The sequence below is a fragment of the Leuciscus leuciscus genome, assembly GCF_965113295.1.
Source record: "Leuciscus leuciscus genome assembly, chromosome: 19".
Classification (NCBI taxonomy): Eukaryota; Metazoa; Chordata; class Actinopteri; order Cypriniformes; family Leuciscidae; genus Leuciscus; species Leuciscus leuciscus.
Genome location: NC_138743.1, coordinates 8,372,703 through 8,390,768, shown reverse-complemented (window position 1 = coordinate 8,390,768; position 18,066 = coordinate 8,372,703). Strand labels below are relative to the sequence as shown.

Here is an 18,066-nt window from a genome sequence, read left to right as displayed (position 1 = left end):
AAAGCCCATTGCAATGAGATAAAAAAATTAAAAAAAGGTTAATCTAAGATGATGGACAAGTCTAGGGATGTGTTAAATATAGTAATAATGATAATAAACAATAAATAAATAAATGCGTGTATAATAATAATAATAATAAATATGTGTTTAGTAAAATAAATATTACATTTTAAATGTTAATTATAAATATTTCATTTATTGCTGAAAAATATCAAATGAAAATAACACGTAGATAATGATAATAATAATATGCATGTATAATAATAGTAATGTATTTGATAAAGTAAATATTTGATTTAACATTTTTTTTAAATGTTAATAATTGAAATAAATATTATAATATTTCTTTCATTGCTCAAATTATATACAAATGTAATTTAGATAATAATTATATGTATAATAATAAATGTATTCAATCATTTTTTTTTATAAATATTTCATTGATTACTGAAAAATATCATTTAGATTTGTTTAATTTACTTGAACCGTTTTAACCAATATTAATGTGTAACATAAATTGTGTATTAGATTATTACATTAAGATGCTATGTTTGTGGCGATACTTTAGAAGGCTTCTCACCAGTTTATGGAACGGAGATTTAGCGCTGATGCGATATTGATTTCGCTTGGTTTCAGCTGTGTTGTAGTTCTCACTCTTATATTCTGTCTGTCTGCTGTCTTGCTGTCCAGTTTGTCTTTATATGGATGTGTCTTTGCCATCATCATTTGCTTGGCTCCACCCACCCTCCCCTGCTTCCTCTCACATCGGGCCGCATGGAATCATGGGATTCCACCACAGCCCCTCCCATCACCTTCTCTGAGAAGGTGCGCCGACCTGCTGGAACAACCAAGTCTCTGAGCAAAAAAAGGATCACTATCTGTGGACTTTAAGCCTTTAATGTTGATTTTCTGCTTTATTGTTAAAGAAGTTCATGATCAAAATCTGAAAATTTAGTAAAAAGTTCTGTTTTTGGCTTTGTTGGGATTTGATGAAAGGAAAAGCATTGCCCCACAGCCATATACTACTGTTGAGTTGTTCAGGCATGATGTCAGTTTGTAGGCTAATTCTCCATGCGTTTCCTTGGGGAGCTTTAATGGGTTTTTCGAAAGCATTTTTTGATTTGAGTAAAAAGATGTTTGGTCAACATTACTTCAAAAGGTTCACTTCTACTATATTATTTACACACAGCCGTACCTGACGTACCTAACATGAACACATACACTGAATTTTTTTGGGGGGGGGGCAAAAGTGTTACCTTCATGGGTACAGAAGCTTGTCACTGGGGCAGTTATTTATTTATGTACCCTTAAAAAGTTCATAATAATCCTTAAGTGTGGTGTACATTTACCTACTCGATTAATATGCACCTGTTATTAAATTATTATTTTTATTTAATTATGATAATTAAAATATAATGCATATATATATATATATATATATATATATATATATATATATGCATCTTTTTCAAAGATATAATTATTTTTACTGAGGAAAAAACTGTGCAGAAATTGGCATCTATATGAATTTGAAATTGATATAAAAATATTGCTAAAAGTATTGTCTAAATAATGTTTAGACTAGAACTTTTACATTTTAAAACTAGTGTTGTAAACTACTTCAAACAAGCTTTTGTACTTCTAAAAGTAAAATATTTGACAATGTACAAGCACTACTACCAAGAGTTTACATGCTTGATGAATTGTTTTAGTCCTTATGTCACAACTTGCATTTCAAAAGCACACAAAGGTTTCAAAATATCTGACTCTGTAATTCATGTTACACAACACAACAAAACAAAACAAAAAAGCCTCAAAGTAATGTGAACCACAGATCTTATCTTGCTCATAAATCAAAAACCAACTTTAAAAAAATCCTTAAATGTTCTTGAAGGGAATCGAAGCTCATTCAAGGTTTTATAAGTACAAACTGAACAGCTCTGTGCAAACATACAATCAATTACAGACTTTTGCTGCATATTTTGTATTGCATTCAAAACCACAATATAAAACACATTTGGCCTCAGAAACAAAACCTTTCAACTCAACTTTCTTCTGGCTATGTGCTTGTTTTTGCTTTTCGAGCCACTTGTTTTAGGCTAAACCACCAGCTGCCCTGTTTTGCTCTTGAATACTTGGTTGTCACCAGTGGAGAAGGTGTTTGTTTTTTTTGTGTGTTTTTTTGGTTCACAAGTCAATGTGTTTGTGTCTTTCTCCCTCCGGCCCAAACTCATTCCATTATCAGTCAATCAGTGAAACCGTCAACATGCATTTGGATTGCGTTGGTGCTCTTGCACATCATTGCTTAGAAGCAAACTGGCGTTCCCCGGGTCAATCCGGACCGCCCCTTCTCCCCGACAGACACAAGGACACGTGAGCCTTATAGACGACGCCTACGGTAGGTCAGCGGTGGGGGTCGCAGTGAAGGCCAGCCGTGAGGAGCTGGGGAGCGTCTTGCTGACAGAGACGTTCCTCAACACCAGACGAGTTTAGAAGCAGCTGGCGCTTGACCTCCACCTTTGACCTGTGATCCACAGACCTTGTGTCAGGTGTGCTTTGGAATGCTTTAACACTAACTAAACAAGCTTTCCTCTCGCTGTTCAGCTTCCGGTCTGTGGAGTCGTTTGGAGAACAGAAGTTGCTGGGCTAGTGTACGGTTGAACTGAACCATCTTCATATTAAGCAGATTTAAGGGTCTATGATGGGGGTGTAAGGTTTTAAAGTCATATATACATATTTACAAACTTATGTTAGATGTGATTCATCATGATTAATTAATTTGACAGCACTAAAATATATATTATATATATAATTCACACACAGTTCACCACCATTAAGAGCCCAGCAGCTTCTGCAATTATCTTTCTAATCGCTCTTGAAATGATATTCTTGATATTTCATGTGAATTTCATATTGTTTTTACCATTTGACCAAATTAAAACAGGATTTAATTCGTACACTGGAAGCACAACAGGACTAGGATCAGGAGAAGTTTACAATGACCCGAGAGAGAAGTGGACGAAAGGGTGAGTAGCACAATCATGCACTTGTTAAGAATGATTCTTAAAACCCAGGACGTTTTGTATGAAGCGTATAAACCAAATGATGTCATGCTTGGGTTGGACCATAAGCTGTGGTATTTCTGTAAGCCTCTACAAACATCATTAACCCTTCTAACTCTGAGCTCACAGCACTGGGTTTGGTAGAACCATCACACAAACACAGAGGAACCCGTCTAACTTAGGACATTTATCAATGCTTTAAATTATGTTTTTGAGTGCAAAACAATCTTGGACCTGTTTGTAGACTAAGTTAAAGGATTAGTTTACCCAAAATGAAAAGTCAGTCATCATTTACTCACCCTCATGCCATTCCAAACCCATATAACTTCATCCTTTGTGTTCCTTAGTAGAAAGATGATGTTTAGCACAATCAATGTTTATATGTTATATATATATTATAAACCTGGCATGATACTATGAAAGCTTGTTTCAGCCACGGAATAAAAAATAAATAGAGGTAATTGCGATTTATCTCACAATTCTGACTTTTTTCTTGCAGTTATGAGTTTTTATCTCATAATTCTGACTTTTTTTCTCAGAATTGCAAGATATAAATTCATAACTGCAAGTATAAAGTCAGAACTGTGAGATGAAAAGTTATAAACTTGGAATTGCGATATAAAAACTGACTTTTTTCTCTTGTGAGAAAAAAGTAATTCTAAATACTATTTTGTATTTATTATTACTTTTTAAAAAGTAAAACTAATATATTCTCTTATGAGAAAAAAGTATTGTAAAAAATTGCAATTACCTTTTTTAAATGCAAGTTTATCTCACAATTCTGACTTTTTTTCTCTTGCAATTGTGAGAATTTGTTTTGACTAATTCCAAGTCAAATGTGACTATTTATTACTATTTATTTAGTTTATAACGTGTAATTCGGAGTCAGAATTGTGATTTAAACTCGCAATTGTTAGAAAAGTATGAATCGAGGAAAAAGTCGCAATTACCTTTTTTAATTGCATTCTGAAAAAAAAAAAAAGCCTGAATTGCAATTTGCACAAAAAAAGTGAAAAATAAAAGCTTCCATACAATTTGATATGCAATATTTAAATCGGAAAATGGATGAGGGCGAGTAATAATAGCGGGTGAATAATTTCTTTCAGCCTGCATTGCTCACATATGATTGTGTTTGATTGCAGCGGCCCCGATCAGGAGAACACAATAGGCGGAGCTCCAGAAAACATGACATTTAAGGAGCGCCAGAGACTCTTCTCACAGGGAAAGGAAGTGTCGAATAAAGTGAAAGCGTCCCGGAAGCTCATGGAACTGGAGAACGAACTGAACATAAAGCAGTAGCGAAGAGCCCTAGCCGGACTAATTGCCAATACGTGATCCATCCCTGGAAGAAGAGAAAAACAAACACACACAACACAAAACACATCCAGCTTTGGCTTCCCAGTCATTTCCAAACATACTTTTTGGGTTTTATTGAATAACTGGACGATTAAGTATCATTTAGCTGCAATAAGAGATGATATTCCATAAATTCCCTTGAAAGATATATTATAATAAAGCACTGTAAATTGTTTTAATTATATTAGTAAGAAAATTGAAATGACATGAAGGGGGTATATTTTTGTTTGTGAAATGTTATTGAAAAATGACGCATTTTTTGCTCATTTTTATTTTTTTTAATAGGCAGTAAAGTGGGATATTTTATGGTGTTATTTTATTCTCTTTCTACATCTTTCCTCTGTTTTTTTTTTTTTCTTTTGAAAGGAAGTGCCGATATTATAGACCAATGTTAACATCTCTCTGTACAGATCAGGGTCCGTGTCGGTCCCGGTGTATTATTGAACAGCTCAACAGAAACTTATATAGGAGGCTCACGTTTTTCTTGTCGCACTGTTTATTTTATTTTATATTTTCCAGCTGGTTCTTCCGCGTTCATGGATACACAGGCACCTTTCCGCCACGTCTCGTGTCTGCATTCAACTGATTTTGCTCCGAAATGAGCTCTCGTAACCTTGTTAGCACCATTTGTGAAATTCAGTTTTTCCTTTTGAGAATGTAGTCGTTTTTTGTTTTGTTTTCTTGAATATTTTTGCTGCATCATCTGCAAGTCTGTCATTCCGTAAGAGCGCTGAGGTTTACCACTTTTATAAAATGTTTAGAATTTTCTAATTGCCAGATTTTCCTTTTTTTGTGTGTGTTTACCTGATCCGGACGATGTGTAGTCCACAGTTCTGACGTTGACGAAACAAAGTTTGATGGTAGCATCATATTAAAAAGAGATGATTTAAATAAAAAGAGGTTTGTGGAAATGAGATGCAGGAGCCTTTTGATTGGCAGGTATTTATTTGAACCTATTGATTTGTTTGCATTTATAAGTCTGGATAGTCTGCAGGTTAAATTTGATGGATGAGCGACAAACGTGAGAATTAAACGCGTCTTTTGACACAGTAAACGAGTCACTATCCACTGTTTCATGGTGCATTAAACGGCTTCCCTCCGCTCAGTATTGCAGATGTTTATTTGAATCAAGGATCTGGTCTTGTCTCTTCAGTTTTTAAGCACCTGTGTCTTCATTCATAGTTTAGACCTGTTGGCGCCTGTGTAAATAATTTTCCAGAGAACACACACTTTGTACATTCAAATGATGCATAAGGGTAATGTCAATATCCTTTCTTTTTTGCCACTTTGAGAAACATAAACTGACACATACGCACACACATTTTAGGTTAAAGATGAATTTATTTGATTCATTTTAATGGTTGTTACATAGGCTTTTGTAAATCATAAATAAATACGGATTTTACAAAAAAAGCTGGAAAAGTGTCTATTTTGTAAGAATCATTCATCATATATAAATATAGACCTACAGTATATGTTTTATTTATATTTTGTAATGGAAATTTTTTTGATTATGCTTGCACAATAGTTTTTTTTTTATTATTATTATTTTTATTATATTTTTATGTAATTTCAGCCAATATTTAAGAAAATATAGAATTTGCAATATTTAAAATGTATATATTTTGAATATTTCAGTATTTTATTTTGGAAAAAGTTTTTTTTTTATGTTTCTGTTGTTTTACAAAAAAGCAGCAAATATGTATTTATATTTTGTAAGAATTGTTTATATTTTATATATTAAGAAAAACAAATTATGCTGACATACTATTTAAGGGTTTAATTATATGATTTTATATTTAATTTATAATTTCAGCCTTTTAATGAGACTTTTTCATTGTAATATCAGGAAAGTTATACCCATTTTTCTACTTTGCCCCACAAACATCACTATAGATTTTAAGTCAGAAAAGGAAATTAGAAAAGGTGAAATCAAGCTGTTGTGAATGAACTTTACTTTTAATGCATTTTTTAATCCATCATTAAATCTGAATACAAACAAAAGCATAATTGACCCAATTAACATTGCATTCGAGATTAACTGGACTGTTAAATGGAAATAAACAGACTTCATGTAACATGATGTAGCTGTAACTGTGCCTAATCTGCGTTGTGTATTAATATCAGGGTTATTTTATAAAGCAGTAAGAGCCCAGCTGAACAAGTTCATGTTTTCTGTATTAACCAACACACCCATATATCATCGGTTACCAAAAGAGTAGGTTAGGTTACACAAAGCAGTTGTTCTTTGGTGTGTATGTGTGTGTGTGAGAGAGAGAGAGAGAGAGAGAGAGAGAGAGACTTAACACCTGGTGAAGAACATGGATAACAGACACCTGTCAATGTGGATATAAATGTGAGTGTGGATTTAATGTTTTTGAGGACAGTTTTGAATGTATTTGTGAAACTCTATCACTGCTTTCTCCTGGTCTTCTGTCTCAATGGACCCTTTACGAAGTCTTCGGATTTCTTTGATGGCTTCCAGACCAGAGATGTTCCTTGTTTTCACCAGATAGCAGGCTAGCATGGTCCCTGTCCTGCCATGACCATGCATACAGTGAACCGCAACAGCCTGAGGATGAGAAAGGGACAAAAGCAGGTTTCATCTGGCTGATGAAAACACTCAACATTTTGTTACACATGTTAATTGCACATCTTTTATTACACTTAAGTTTATATCATAAAACGGAAAAGAATACAAATGGGCATATGATTTGAAATACATTTGTCGTATTAAATGTAGCCTATACTATGTACATGTCAGTTCGATTTCAGATTATGGATTACAAATTTACCATTTAAGAAAGGTAGCGCAACACGATAACTAAGATATAGTAATTCTGCTGGAGTAGCTCATGCACTCAGCGGTGTCACGTGTCACTCGTTTCTTTTCTCAGCGCTTGACTCATCGACCAATTACATTCATTTATGATTATTGAACTTAAAAAAACAATAGATTTGTACGAATATACTTTTAATGTAGTAATGTCCCAAAAAAAAAAGGAAAATTAAGCTTTTGGCTTTCAAACCGATCATGGATCTATTAACTATAAAAGTGTTTTCCACCCTCACCTCCCCTTTAGCATTGGCTTCCTCCACGATGCTCAGGAATCGCAGTATTTGAGCCAGACTCGGTGGCGTGAAGTCCACTATGCTGATGTGATGCAGGATGAGAGCTGGACAGATCTCATATTTCGGTGGGATTGATTCTAACAAGCACACCAGGTGTTTGATGCCGTTCTCCACCAGGAACTTGAAATGCTGAGCTTCTGAAGGACAGGCCAGTCCGGCGAGTTTGTGAGGTTGAACCCACGAGAAGTTCGGTGGAGTGGCGGAAGCGCAAGACATGTCTAGATGAAGTTCTGCCGCTGTATAATGCCCTTTGATTCTTCACGCCAGCTTTATAAAGCCACTAACCTGGAGAATGAATCGGGCTGCAAGGGCGCGTCCGCTGTGACTGTCAAACAAGCATTGCATAACACGATACATATACATCATTCATGTAAGTACACTAACACAAATTGACATGGTATGCCCATACGGAGACCAGGGCTAGTTGTCACACTTTTTGCTCCAGTGAAAATGTATCGGCTACTACTACAGTACAAAGTCTTGGCTACAAAAAACAATTGTACATCATATTGATATTGAACAACATTTCAATAAAAATCATTTTCTTTTTTTTCCAGCCTTTTAATTATATTTTTTATTAAATTATCACAACAGTTACACCCAATTTACTACTTTGCCCCACAAAAATCACAATGAATTTTAATTCTGAAATTGAAAACATGTTAGAAAAGGTATAACCAAGCCATTGAGTTCTCTTTTTAAAGCATTTTGGATTAATCAATACTCAGCATGACAACTTTTATGAAAAGAAAATCTGTATGTCAGCATGAATGCATGTTATTTTTTGTCAGTGTAGTTTTATTGTGTTTGCTTCTTTATTTAACATGCAATGAAAAGGATATATTAGAAAAATTCATATTGAATATAGAATTTTCCATGACCTTTTAAGATTTTATTAATTATGATTATTCTAGGCCTGGAAATCACACCTTTGACATTCCCCGATATGAAACATTAATTTAGTAGGATTTCCCTCTGGTTGTTATTGAGGGTGGAGCTGCCTTGAGCTCCTGATCTAGATTGATTGATTTTTAATCACAGACAATAAAAACGTCAGGTTACATCAGGTTTAGTATTTTGCATGAGCATTTCACTAAGCCCAATGCACTGCCAAACAGAGGAGCAGCGATATCAAAGCAAGACTTTTGATGGCACAACCGCTCATGCAGGGTGCAGGCGGGATGACTTTGAGATCAGGAATCATCCCTGGGTTGCGTGATATGTTTTTCTGGAAATACACATTCACAACACTGTTAGGCGGCAACTTATAAAAATGAGAGATTGATGCATGTTGTAGAGGTGTGGATACTTACAAATGAATCCGCAATTATGACAAGCTGATCGATTTTCTTCAGTGTTTGTTGGTATTTATTGATAGACGTGTCATTCCAAGTCATGTTGTTCATCATGTTGAGCCAAGCACTGCAATTATCAAATAAAAGCCAAGGTCATTATTGGGGCTAAATGCATTCATGGATCACATTTAGATGACACAAGTGTTTATAAGTGAATTACTTTTGACTTGGTGTTCCCATCTCAGATCTTAAAGTGGTTACATTAGGGAAGCTCATACAGCCGCTCAGATTCATAGCTGGATAGTAGAAGAGGAAAGCCAAACACATCTCTTCTGAAGTCGAGAGCCCCCCCTGTGGACACACACACACACACACACACACACACACACACACACACACACACACACACACACACACACACACACACACACACACACAAAAGACATTTCTATGTAAAGAAGCAATTGAAATGTGAAGCTGCATGAAGAAAAGTTAGATAGTTGTACCAACCCATGTGAGTGTGGTGCGGTTTTCAGTATTATAAGTACACTCCACCAGCAATTTGTCACCCTAAAAGAGAAAAGGGATGTTTTATGTTGCTTAATACTATAATAATTATGCATTAATAACTAAACCTCCTTCAGACAAGACAAGGCCATCGTTTTTGGCTTGATTAACATATAAGCATGATGTATGACATTGTATATATTTGATGCAGTATTGAAATCCCTGTAAAGTGAGAAGCATGTTAAAGGGATAGTTCTCCCAAAAATGACATGTCTTTCCAAACCCGTAAGACTTTCGTTCATCTTCAGAACACAAATTATGCAAATTAATACACATTTTTGATGAAACTGCGTTTGATGAAATGTTATTATTACCACTTTCAAGGCCTAGAAAGGTAGTAAAGACAGTGGTTCAGTGGTTCAACTTTAATGTTATGAAGCAATGAGAATACGTTTTGTTCGGGAACGACATGAGGGTGAGTAATTAATGACAGATATATAAAAAAAAATTGGTGAACTAACCTTTTAAGTTGTTCAACAATTCAAATCATTCCACACTCACCAACTTCACTGTCTTAGTTTGGCCCAAGTTTGTCACTTCCTGGTATTCAAAATCATAGTTTTCATCCGCAGCTAAGAAATCGATCTGTTTTCCTCCTCTGAAATAGACAACATATTTAACATGTTTTGTTTTGTTTTTCCTATAGACATTTTGAGCAGTGAAAGATAATAATAATACGTTTATTTTATGTAGTGCCTTTCTGCAAACTCAAGGTCAAAACAATATTATATTATAGCAGGTAAACACGACAGCAGGCAAAGAGACAGTACAGATAGGGCAGAAAACAACATGCAGAACATGAAACAGATCATAAAGTTAGTAGTTTTAAAGAAAAATGTCTGAGGATTTCGTTGGTTCAGAGGTCACCCTTCTGCCGGATCTCGACTCTCTCATGAACGCGCTTACGGTCGTTGCCGGAAGCTAGTGATTATAGTTTATGAAGTTTTAAATATGGATTTTTTTTCTTACAAAAACCCATTGCTTCACTTCAGAAGGCCTTTATTAACCCACTGGAGTCGTATGGATTACTTTTATGATGGATGGATGTGGTTTTTGGTGCTTCAAAAACTATTCAATGCCATTACAAAGCTGGGAAGTTACTTTATATAACTCTCCAATAGTGTTAGGCTGAAAGAAGAAAGTCATATACACCTAGGATGGCTTGAGGGTGAGCATTTTTGGGTGAACTATTCCTTTAATGAAAATTTTAGGAATTGAATTCCTTTAGATAAATGAGAAAACTCTTATTTTTATCAGGTCAAACAAACCTTTTTTATCTTAAGTTTTTTTGTTGTTGTCATTAACATAAAAAACACCCAAATAAAAGTTATTATTATGTGGAACAAAGCAGCATGAACATTCAGCTTAACATCTCCTCCTGTCTTCCACAGAAGAAAGAAAAGCACACAGATTTGGAAAGACATGAGTGTGAGTAAATGATTTTTCATTTTGATATTCCAGTGAGCTTTAATTCAGTTATCGATCAGAAGACGTTTACCTGAAGTGTCCGACTCGCACCTTCCGTCCAGTCAAGTGTGTGTGCAGCATCACAGAAAACACCTGAAGATCATGTGACGTCTCCAGAACCTGTAGATCACAGAACACAACAGATCATCCAGTCATCTGCTGAGTCTGCCTTTGATTGTGAGAATGTGAGTAGCTAATACATACATACCTTTGGAATATAGGCAGTGTCACACAGGCCGTACGTGAGGAAGGATTTGGCTTTGGGTGGGATGGCGTACCCAGGGGCCACTACAAGCCCTGTTCCTAAAACAGCTGCATCATGCTGACGGAGTTCAGATGTGTAATAGAATCGCAGACCTGAGTTATCAACTCGACCTGTGTTGAAAAGAAAGGATTGTTTTAATCATGTCAAAAGACCTTAAATATTCATCACAGTGTGATATTTTACATTGTAAACCACTACTGACTGACCTGCACTTTTATTTGGGTTGTTGTAATGCACTTCAAGCCTGTAGAAAAAATCTCCAACATTTCCTCCAATCGGAAGTCCTGCCATCTCAGGGAGTTCAAAATCCTGAAAGAAAGGGATATAAAAAAACAAAATATTTTGATCACTCATACACCCCACAAATGTTCAATATTAGCAGTAGCGTTGTTAATGTGGTCGATGTTTCCCTAAACCTAACTACGTACCTGGGTCTCGTCTACAATAGACGTCCCCTAACGTCTACAGTCCACGTTTAGTCTATCTGGGTCTCGTCTACAATCGACGTCCCCTGGCTCTCGTCTATAATTGACGTCCCATAACGTCTAGTGTCAACGTTTAGTATATTTATACTCTAGCACGTCTACAGTCGACGTTGGCCGAGTCACCTAACCCTAACTTGTTCCCCTATCTGACTTGCTGCACAGGAATAATCAACAAACAGACTTCAGCAAATGTCCTTTAAATGCTTTAATCGCGGCCTGGGGATCTTAGAGCAGTTCTCCTGAGAATCTCCCAAAAAGAAGCAAGGCCGGAGGATCTCAGACAAATTCCATTGAGAATCCCACCAGCGAACACAAATGCAACAGTTTTTATAGAATAGGAGAATGGGCGAAAGTAGGCGCGTTTCCATTACAGATTTGTGCAAAACTCGTACGATTTTTTTCTTCTTCTAAATGTCGACAAAAAACTATTGCGAAATGACTGCGTTTCCATTAACCGATGTTATGCGACAAAAACTAAATTTTTTCCTCTCGCGATAAGTCATTCCAAAAATCATAGCAACGGACGTTGGTAGGTTTATGTATCTCAGCCACCGCACTGGCCATTATTATTAATCAAAGGAGACATATGTGTGTTATCCAATCATTAATGGCAAGGAAAGACCCTTATACTTGAGAGTGGCTCATATGAGGTGTTTCTGGGTGTTTCTCCCTCATATCTGCCTCAAGGTCTTGATTGTGGCATTTCTTTGAGGTTTAGAATCCAGTATTCCTGTAATTCTTCTGTCTATTATGAATTTAATAAAGAACTCTGTCTCTTACTCTGTCCAAACATACCGCGTCATCTATGTCAGGTGACCTGTAAATGCGCAAAAACTGTTTCCATTGCAGTTTTGCGAAATAATTCTTTTTCAAATTGCCTTAAAAACCACCTCATGCGAGCGCAAAAACTTTTTTTGTGATAAATGGGAGTTTATGCGAAAGTGACGTGTTTCCATTGGGGGTATTTTCATTTCGCAATTTCAATTTGCTCAATTTGAAGGGTAATGGAAACGCAGCTAATGACATGATGCATTACATAAATTCCCTACAATTTGATTGGTTCTTCATAGACAAGCCCTGTTGTTACTAGGTAACCACAAGGTTTCAAACCTAGTCATCTGTCTAGTTTCATTTCCTGTATTTGTTATTTTTACACTCACACAACCAAAGTCACAAGTTTTTGTCAAAGGGGACACATACATTTAAAATTCAAAAGCATATTAATGCTGTTCCTGCGTTTTGAAGCGTCAGAGTTTCAATGGAGGTACAGAAAATCTCCCTGATTTCATTAAAATAGGCAATCTTCACATTTGTGTCCTGAAAATGCACGAAAGTCATATGGGTCAATCATGTCTCTTCCTGGATTAAACTGCTTGATTCATGATTTCATGAAGATTTAGTTCAAATAAAATAACTAAATAACTTAAAAAAACTAAAGTAAAATATATACTGATGTCTATGGAAGCAGCAATAACAAATTTCTTTTTTCTAAATTATTGACATCAGAAATACATTGTGTAGGTAACTAAATGGTTTACTTTTAATTTTACTTTTTATTCTTCTCCCAGTTCACTGGCCACTTACTTTCATGTCATTTGGATGTGAATGAATTTGTGCATTGTAAATCCGACAACTCTGATTCTCTGCGCTGAAGAGCAAACTATTCACCCGTTATCATCTAACATGTTCATTATAAAAGTGTTTAAAGGAACACTCCACCGTTTTTTGAAATAGGGCTTATTCACCTTCTTTCCTACATTTAGATAGGTGGGCAAATGCATTTTTGTCTCAGTGCATGCATTGTTTTAGTTTGACAGGGTCGGCGCTAGCTTAGCTTAGCATAATGAATGGAATCCTTTGTTGCCAGCTAGCATGTCCTGAGTAAAAGTGATATAAAAAAATAAAAAACCCCACCTAATTACTTCTTGTGGCCTGCGTATTCACAACAAGTACAAATAGCGATGCAGATTAACACTAGACGATTTCCTATGCAGATATTGACTTGGGACTATATTAGGGGGAAGCACAGGTGAAGCACTGCTACTTGGGCGCAGAGATATCATGCCCAAGTAGCAGTGCTTCGCCCTAATATAGTCCTTAATATATAAGTCAATATCTGCCTAGGAAATCGCCTAGTGTTAATCTGCATCACTCTTTGTACTTGTTGTGAATACGCAGGCCACAAGAAGTAATTAGGTGGGTTTTTAAAAATGTTTATATCACTTTTACTCAGGACATGCTAGCTGGCAACAAAGGATTCCATTCATTGTGCTAAGCTAAGCTAGCGCAGACCCTGTCAAACTAAAACAATGCATGCACTGAGACAAAAATGCATTTGCCCACCTATCTAAATGTAGGAAAGAAAGTGAATAAGCCCTATTTCAAAAAACGGTTGAGTGTTCCTTTAAAAGACAAAATAAAATCACTAAAACATCTCGTTTTAAGACTCATTTTGAATATTGAAGACAATGGACAAAATGAAGACTCTTGATGAATCCAAAACCAAGAAGGTTTATATCTTAAAGCTTAAGGGAGCAACTACCAAAGTGTAGACAATTTTTGGTATACAGTTTTAATAAATATGTTTTTTTTAAATGTCTCATTTAATTCTATTCAATATTTCTTTGCAAAATGGTGAACCCGCCGCTGCATATTAGTCATTTAAAAATGAGAAAATATAACCAAGAGGTGAAAATGAGCCAAGAGAATGTTTGATTTCTGAACAGATACTGACCCCTCCGCCAACTCCCCACACTGCAATAGTCTCCATACACTCATTGATACTCAATTTTGTGTAACATTGCGCTTCAAATGGCTGCGTCACAGTCGGTGGGCAGCGGTACAGCAGCAGATGATGCACGAGGTCGAAGTTTGTGATGAACGGCTCAATCTGGACATGAGGAAAGTAAGTTAGTCAAGAGATGAAGATGATCGACAGATCGGTGGATAGATCATGTGTGTGAAGTTCATAGACTCACTTACACGATAAATGTGCTGTTTGCGCTCAAAAGTCGGGGCTCTCATGATCTTGCAGTGATAGTAGGTTTGAAGGGCTGGTACAGAGAACTGAAATGATTTTAAATTTAATCAACAAGTAAAGTGAAAGTTCCAACATTAGACATTTTAAGTCAAAGAGAATTATGGGAGAATTCACTAAGAATGAACCACTGATAGATAGTGTCTGTAGATCAAACATTAGAGCAGGCGCTAGTAATGACAAAGGTCATGGGTTCGATTCCCAGGGAATGCTTGAACTGATCAAAATGCGAAGTCACATAAAGCGAATGCCAAATGCGTAAATGTATGCATATTTTTTTAGTGAATTAGCCCTACATTGTTGTTAAAATCACTCTTGTGACTTCAGCCGAACAATTACATTTTTTTTTCTTATTGGAAATGTACTTTACAGTGATTTATTTTTCCTGTTGATCTCTTTGAAATAATCTGTATTGTATAAAGCTCTCTAAAAAAATAAAGGTGACTTGACTTGTCTATAGTCTAGTCTAAATGTTATGGCATCATGTTTTCTCAATAACCATGTTTAATGTGCACCTGGATTTTGGACCAATTACCAAACATTATGTTGCTTGTTGTGGTCACAGCCTGAATATTGCTTGTCTCTTTGTTCTTTGCACCAGGTCAAAGTTTTGTGCATTTTGAAGGAACAATTTTTTTTTTCTTGATAATCAAAAGCTCAAATAATGAATTGGAAAATCTCTTACATTGGCCATAGTCATGTCGAAATACTTGCTGTTTGGAGGAGTGACACGAGGCATGTACTTCAACAGGTTCACCTCCTTCGTTCCCCTTCGGTTATTATGGTACACGATGTCATCACTCTGTCCGTACGCATAGATCAGCTTCATGGGAAGATTCTGATCATGCAATAAAACAAAACAAGACATCTGATCCACAGATACCAGCTGGAAAATCTGTCAGGGTTTCTGAGTTCAGTCAGACAGTCCATCACATCAGCAGCTTTAGATTAAGTAGCCTAATTGACAGTCCCTAAACAAACAGAATCGGTAGAAACTTCCTGGTCCCAGTGTGGATTTCCAGTATGAAAAGACTCTGAAAGAGGACACCCACAACACTCTTAAGATCTTACAATTCAGGGTTTTATCAATGCCGTAGGTCTTACGTTCACACTGTTTTCTGGGTAAAACTTCTGAGTAATACATAATAAAAGAGGAGAGTGAAACTGATTGTCTTGTAAGTACTTTTTTTGTAGTCACATCACATTTCATAAATTGCAAACATTTAGCAGAAAATGGGATATCAAATTCAGTAAGTAGGTGATCTTTTTATCATTAGACCAGTTCCAGGAACAAACAGTATATTTATCCTTATTGCTCACTCAAGTAGGACATCATTTGTTTGCTGGATATTTGTTCAACTACCCAAACCTTAAACTTATTTAATCTCTAAAAATGGTAAAATTATAGGTTGATTCTATTGTTAAAGTCCATAATCCTCACATTTTTAAAGGTAGACTTTTTTTAATGATAATATGTTTATGTTTTTGAATGATCTTTTGCTCACCAAGGCTGCATTTGTCACAAAAATACAATAAAAACAGTAATATTGTGAAATATTATTACAATGTAAAATAACTGTTTTCTATTTTATATATATATATTTTCACATGTAATTTCTTCCTGTGATGCAAAGCATCATTACTCCAGTCTTCAGTGTCACATAATTCTTCAGAAATCATTCTAATATGCTAAATATTTTTTATTATTGTTGAAAACAGCTGTGCTGCTTATTCTTGTTATGGAAACTGTGATTCATTTTGATCAATTGAATGCGTCCTGGCTGAATAAAAGTATTTATGTCTTTCAAAACATGGTAGTATGGGAATGTTGTTCCAGGACTCACAGTGATGGATAAATCGTTTTCATCACAAGACTCAACGGATCTCTGAAACTTCATGACAGTTTTCCCATCAGACTCGGTTAGAGACAGGAGTTTGTAGTTCTGTTGCTGGTCAACCACAGGTATTGAATTCCCCCCAGCATGACGGTCCTGAACAACAGGAAAACATAGATGTATGTACGCATAGCAACATGGGGTTTGTCTTTATGTTTATAGATGTACAGTTCCCAATCCAGTTCAAACTAGTTTAATAGATTGACTTTCAATAATTATCTGGTTAATTTACCAACATTTACATCTATTTAGAACATCTAGTTTGGAAACAAATATAATTCAACTTATTCGTCTAATACAAAAGTAGATTTAGTCTTGTCTTTGACTTTGTCACACTTATGAAATAACTTCCAAAATATCCCAGCTTAGAGCCACTGAGAAAACTAAATAAGTTCATAATATAAAATCTTATATTTAATGAACTACATATTAATTACATGTCACTCAGTATGAATCAAAATCAAGAATATAAAGAAGAGCTTGTAACTCCACTTGAAGTGAGTTATTGACAGTTATCATCAGTCTTGAATCTTGATAATGTGAAAGACTAAAATAATTTATATAAGAGATACTCTACTAAATTTGAAATACATATATGAATCAGAATCAAGAATATAAAAGTATCTACTGTAAGTGACTTTGACAGTTATAAGTGTCAGTCATTTTTTAACTTTACCGTGAAGTAACTGCCTTTCGGTCCAACTCCTCCAATGACGATATCGGCTCCAGTCATTCCTCCTTTAGGGCTGAAGCCAAACCCGACCCAGCCGCTGGTGTTGACAGTGAGCTCGAACAAGATGGTGCCCTGGATCTCATCAAAGCCCCACTTCAGCCGCACATTGTGCTCGGGGTCCAGGTGTTCAGAGAAAGGCAGAAGAGGGTCTTCCTGAGCGCAGGACCACTGGGCTGAAAGCAAGAGCAGGACAAGAGATAATGGGCCCATGTTACCTTTTCAAGTCTTTGTGTAAGATGTTTGAGAAGACAGTGTACATGAAACTGCTCAGTAGTGCACTTCAACAGCACTCTTTGTAACCCCCGCCTCACCTGAGTCACAGTCCTCCTCCACTCACTCTGGTCTGGTGAATCAGGTTCCACATCACCTGATGCTCCTTTATTATTGTAAAACACTGAGCATGAATATTATTAAAAAGAAATGTTGAGATGAACAACAACAAAAAAAATGCTCAAATGTGATTCATGTGATATATTTGAATTGTAAATGTAAACATGTATAAAGGGCCTAAAAATAACTTTTTGGCACACCTGCCAATGGATGAATATTCCAATTTTCTCTATTCCAGATTTCAAAGCCAAAGCTAAAACTACTAGCTTAACTAATATAAATTTGAAACTATTAAAGACAAGTAACAGTAGTTTTCAGGTAGAGACACTCAGGGATTAAAGTGAAAAAAATTCTTCTGACTGAAATTTTTTTTTAGGCCAAGTCATATACCTTTTTAAATAGTCGAGACCAGTAGCGTTTTAAGGGGATACGTTTTAAAATG

General features: G+C 35.7%; 3 protein-coding genes across 10 annotated transcripts in view; 1 reads left to right on the top strand and 2 right to left on the bottom strand.

Moving 5' to 3' along the window:
- afdna (afadin, adherens junction formation factor a) overlaps window positions 1-5,120 on the top strand; it is a gene marked incomplete at its 3' end in the record, with an annotated part of 115,343 nt that extends 110,223 nt beyond the window's left edge. For 6 of the 8 annotated variants that reach the window (XM_082146597.1, XM_082146598.1, XM_082146599.1 and 3 more), the window contains 2 exons: window positions 2,945-3,026; window positions 4,205-5,120. In XM_082146597.1, coding sequence (XP_082002723.1) covers window positions 2,945-3,026; window positions 4,205-4,361 — 239 coding nt within the window. The remainder of the gene's footprint in view (window positions 1-2,944; window positions 3,027-4,204) is intronic. The other 2 variants (XM_082146602.1, XM_082146603.1) reach the window with 2 other exon arrangements.
- Window positions 5,121-6,356: 1,236 nt separating this feature from the next.
- Window positions 6,357-7,868, bottom strand: dusp23a (dual specificity phosphatase 23a). The gene is made up of 2 exons (XM_082146620.1): window positions 7,491-7,868; window positions 6,357-6,990 (listed from the first exon to the last, which is right to left on the bottom strand). Exons 1-2 carry the CDS (start codon window positions 7,764-7,766, stop codon window positions 6,787-6,789), a joined length of 480 nt encoding a protein of 159 aa, XP_082002746.1. The 5' UTR covers window positions 7,767-7,868; the 3' UTR covers window positions 6,357-6,786.
- A 217-nt stretch (window positions 7,869-8,085) lies between these two features.
- LOC309481624 (DBH-like monooxygenase protein 2 homolog) lies at window positions 8,086-17,585 on the bottom strand. The gene is made up of 13 exons (XM_082146612.1): window positions 17,238-17,585; window positions 16,511-16,657; window positions 15,352-15,504; window positions 14,612-14,695; window positions 14,364-14,519; window positions 11,351-11,453; window positions 11,088-11,254; window positions 10,911-10,999; window positions 9,914-10,010; window positions 9,356-9,415; window positions 9,066-9,196; window positions 8,864-8,972; window positions 8,086-8,778 (listed from the first exon to the last, which is right to left on the bottom strand). Exons 1-13 carry the CDS (start codon window positions 17,502-17,504, stop codon window positions 8,644-8,646), a joined length of 1,698 nt encoding a protein of 565 aa, XP_082002738.1. The 5' UTR covers window positions 17,505-17,585; the 3' UTR covers window positions 8,086-8,643.
- Between the last annotated feature and the right edge of the window lie 481 nt (window positions 17,586-18,066).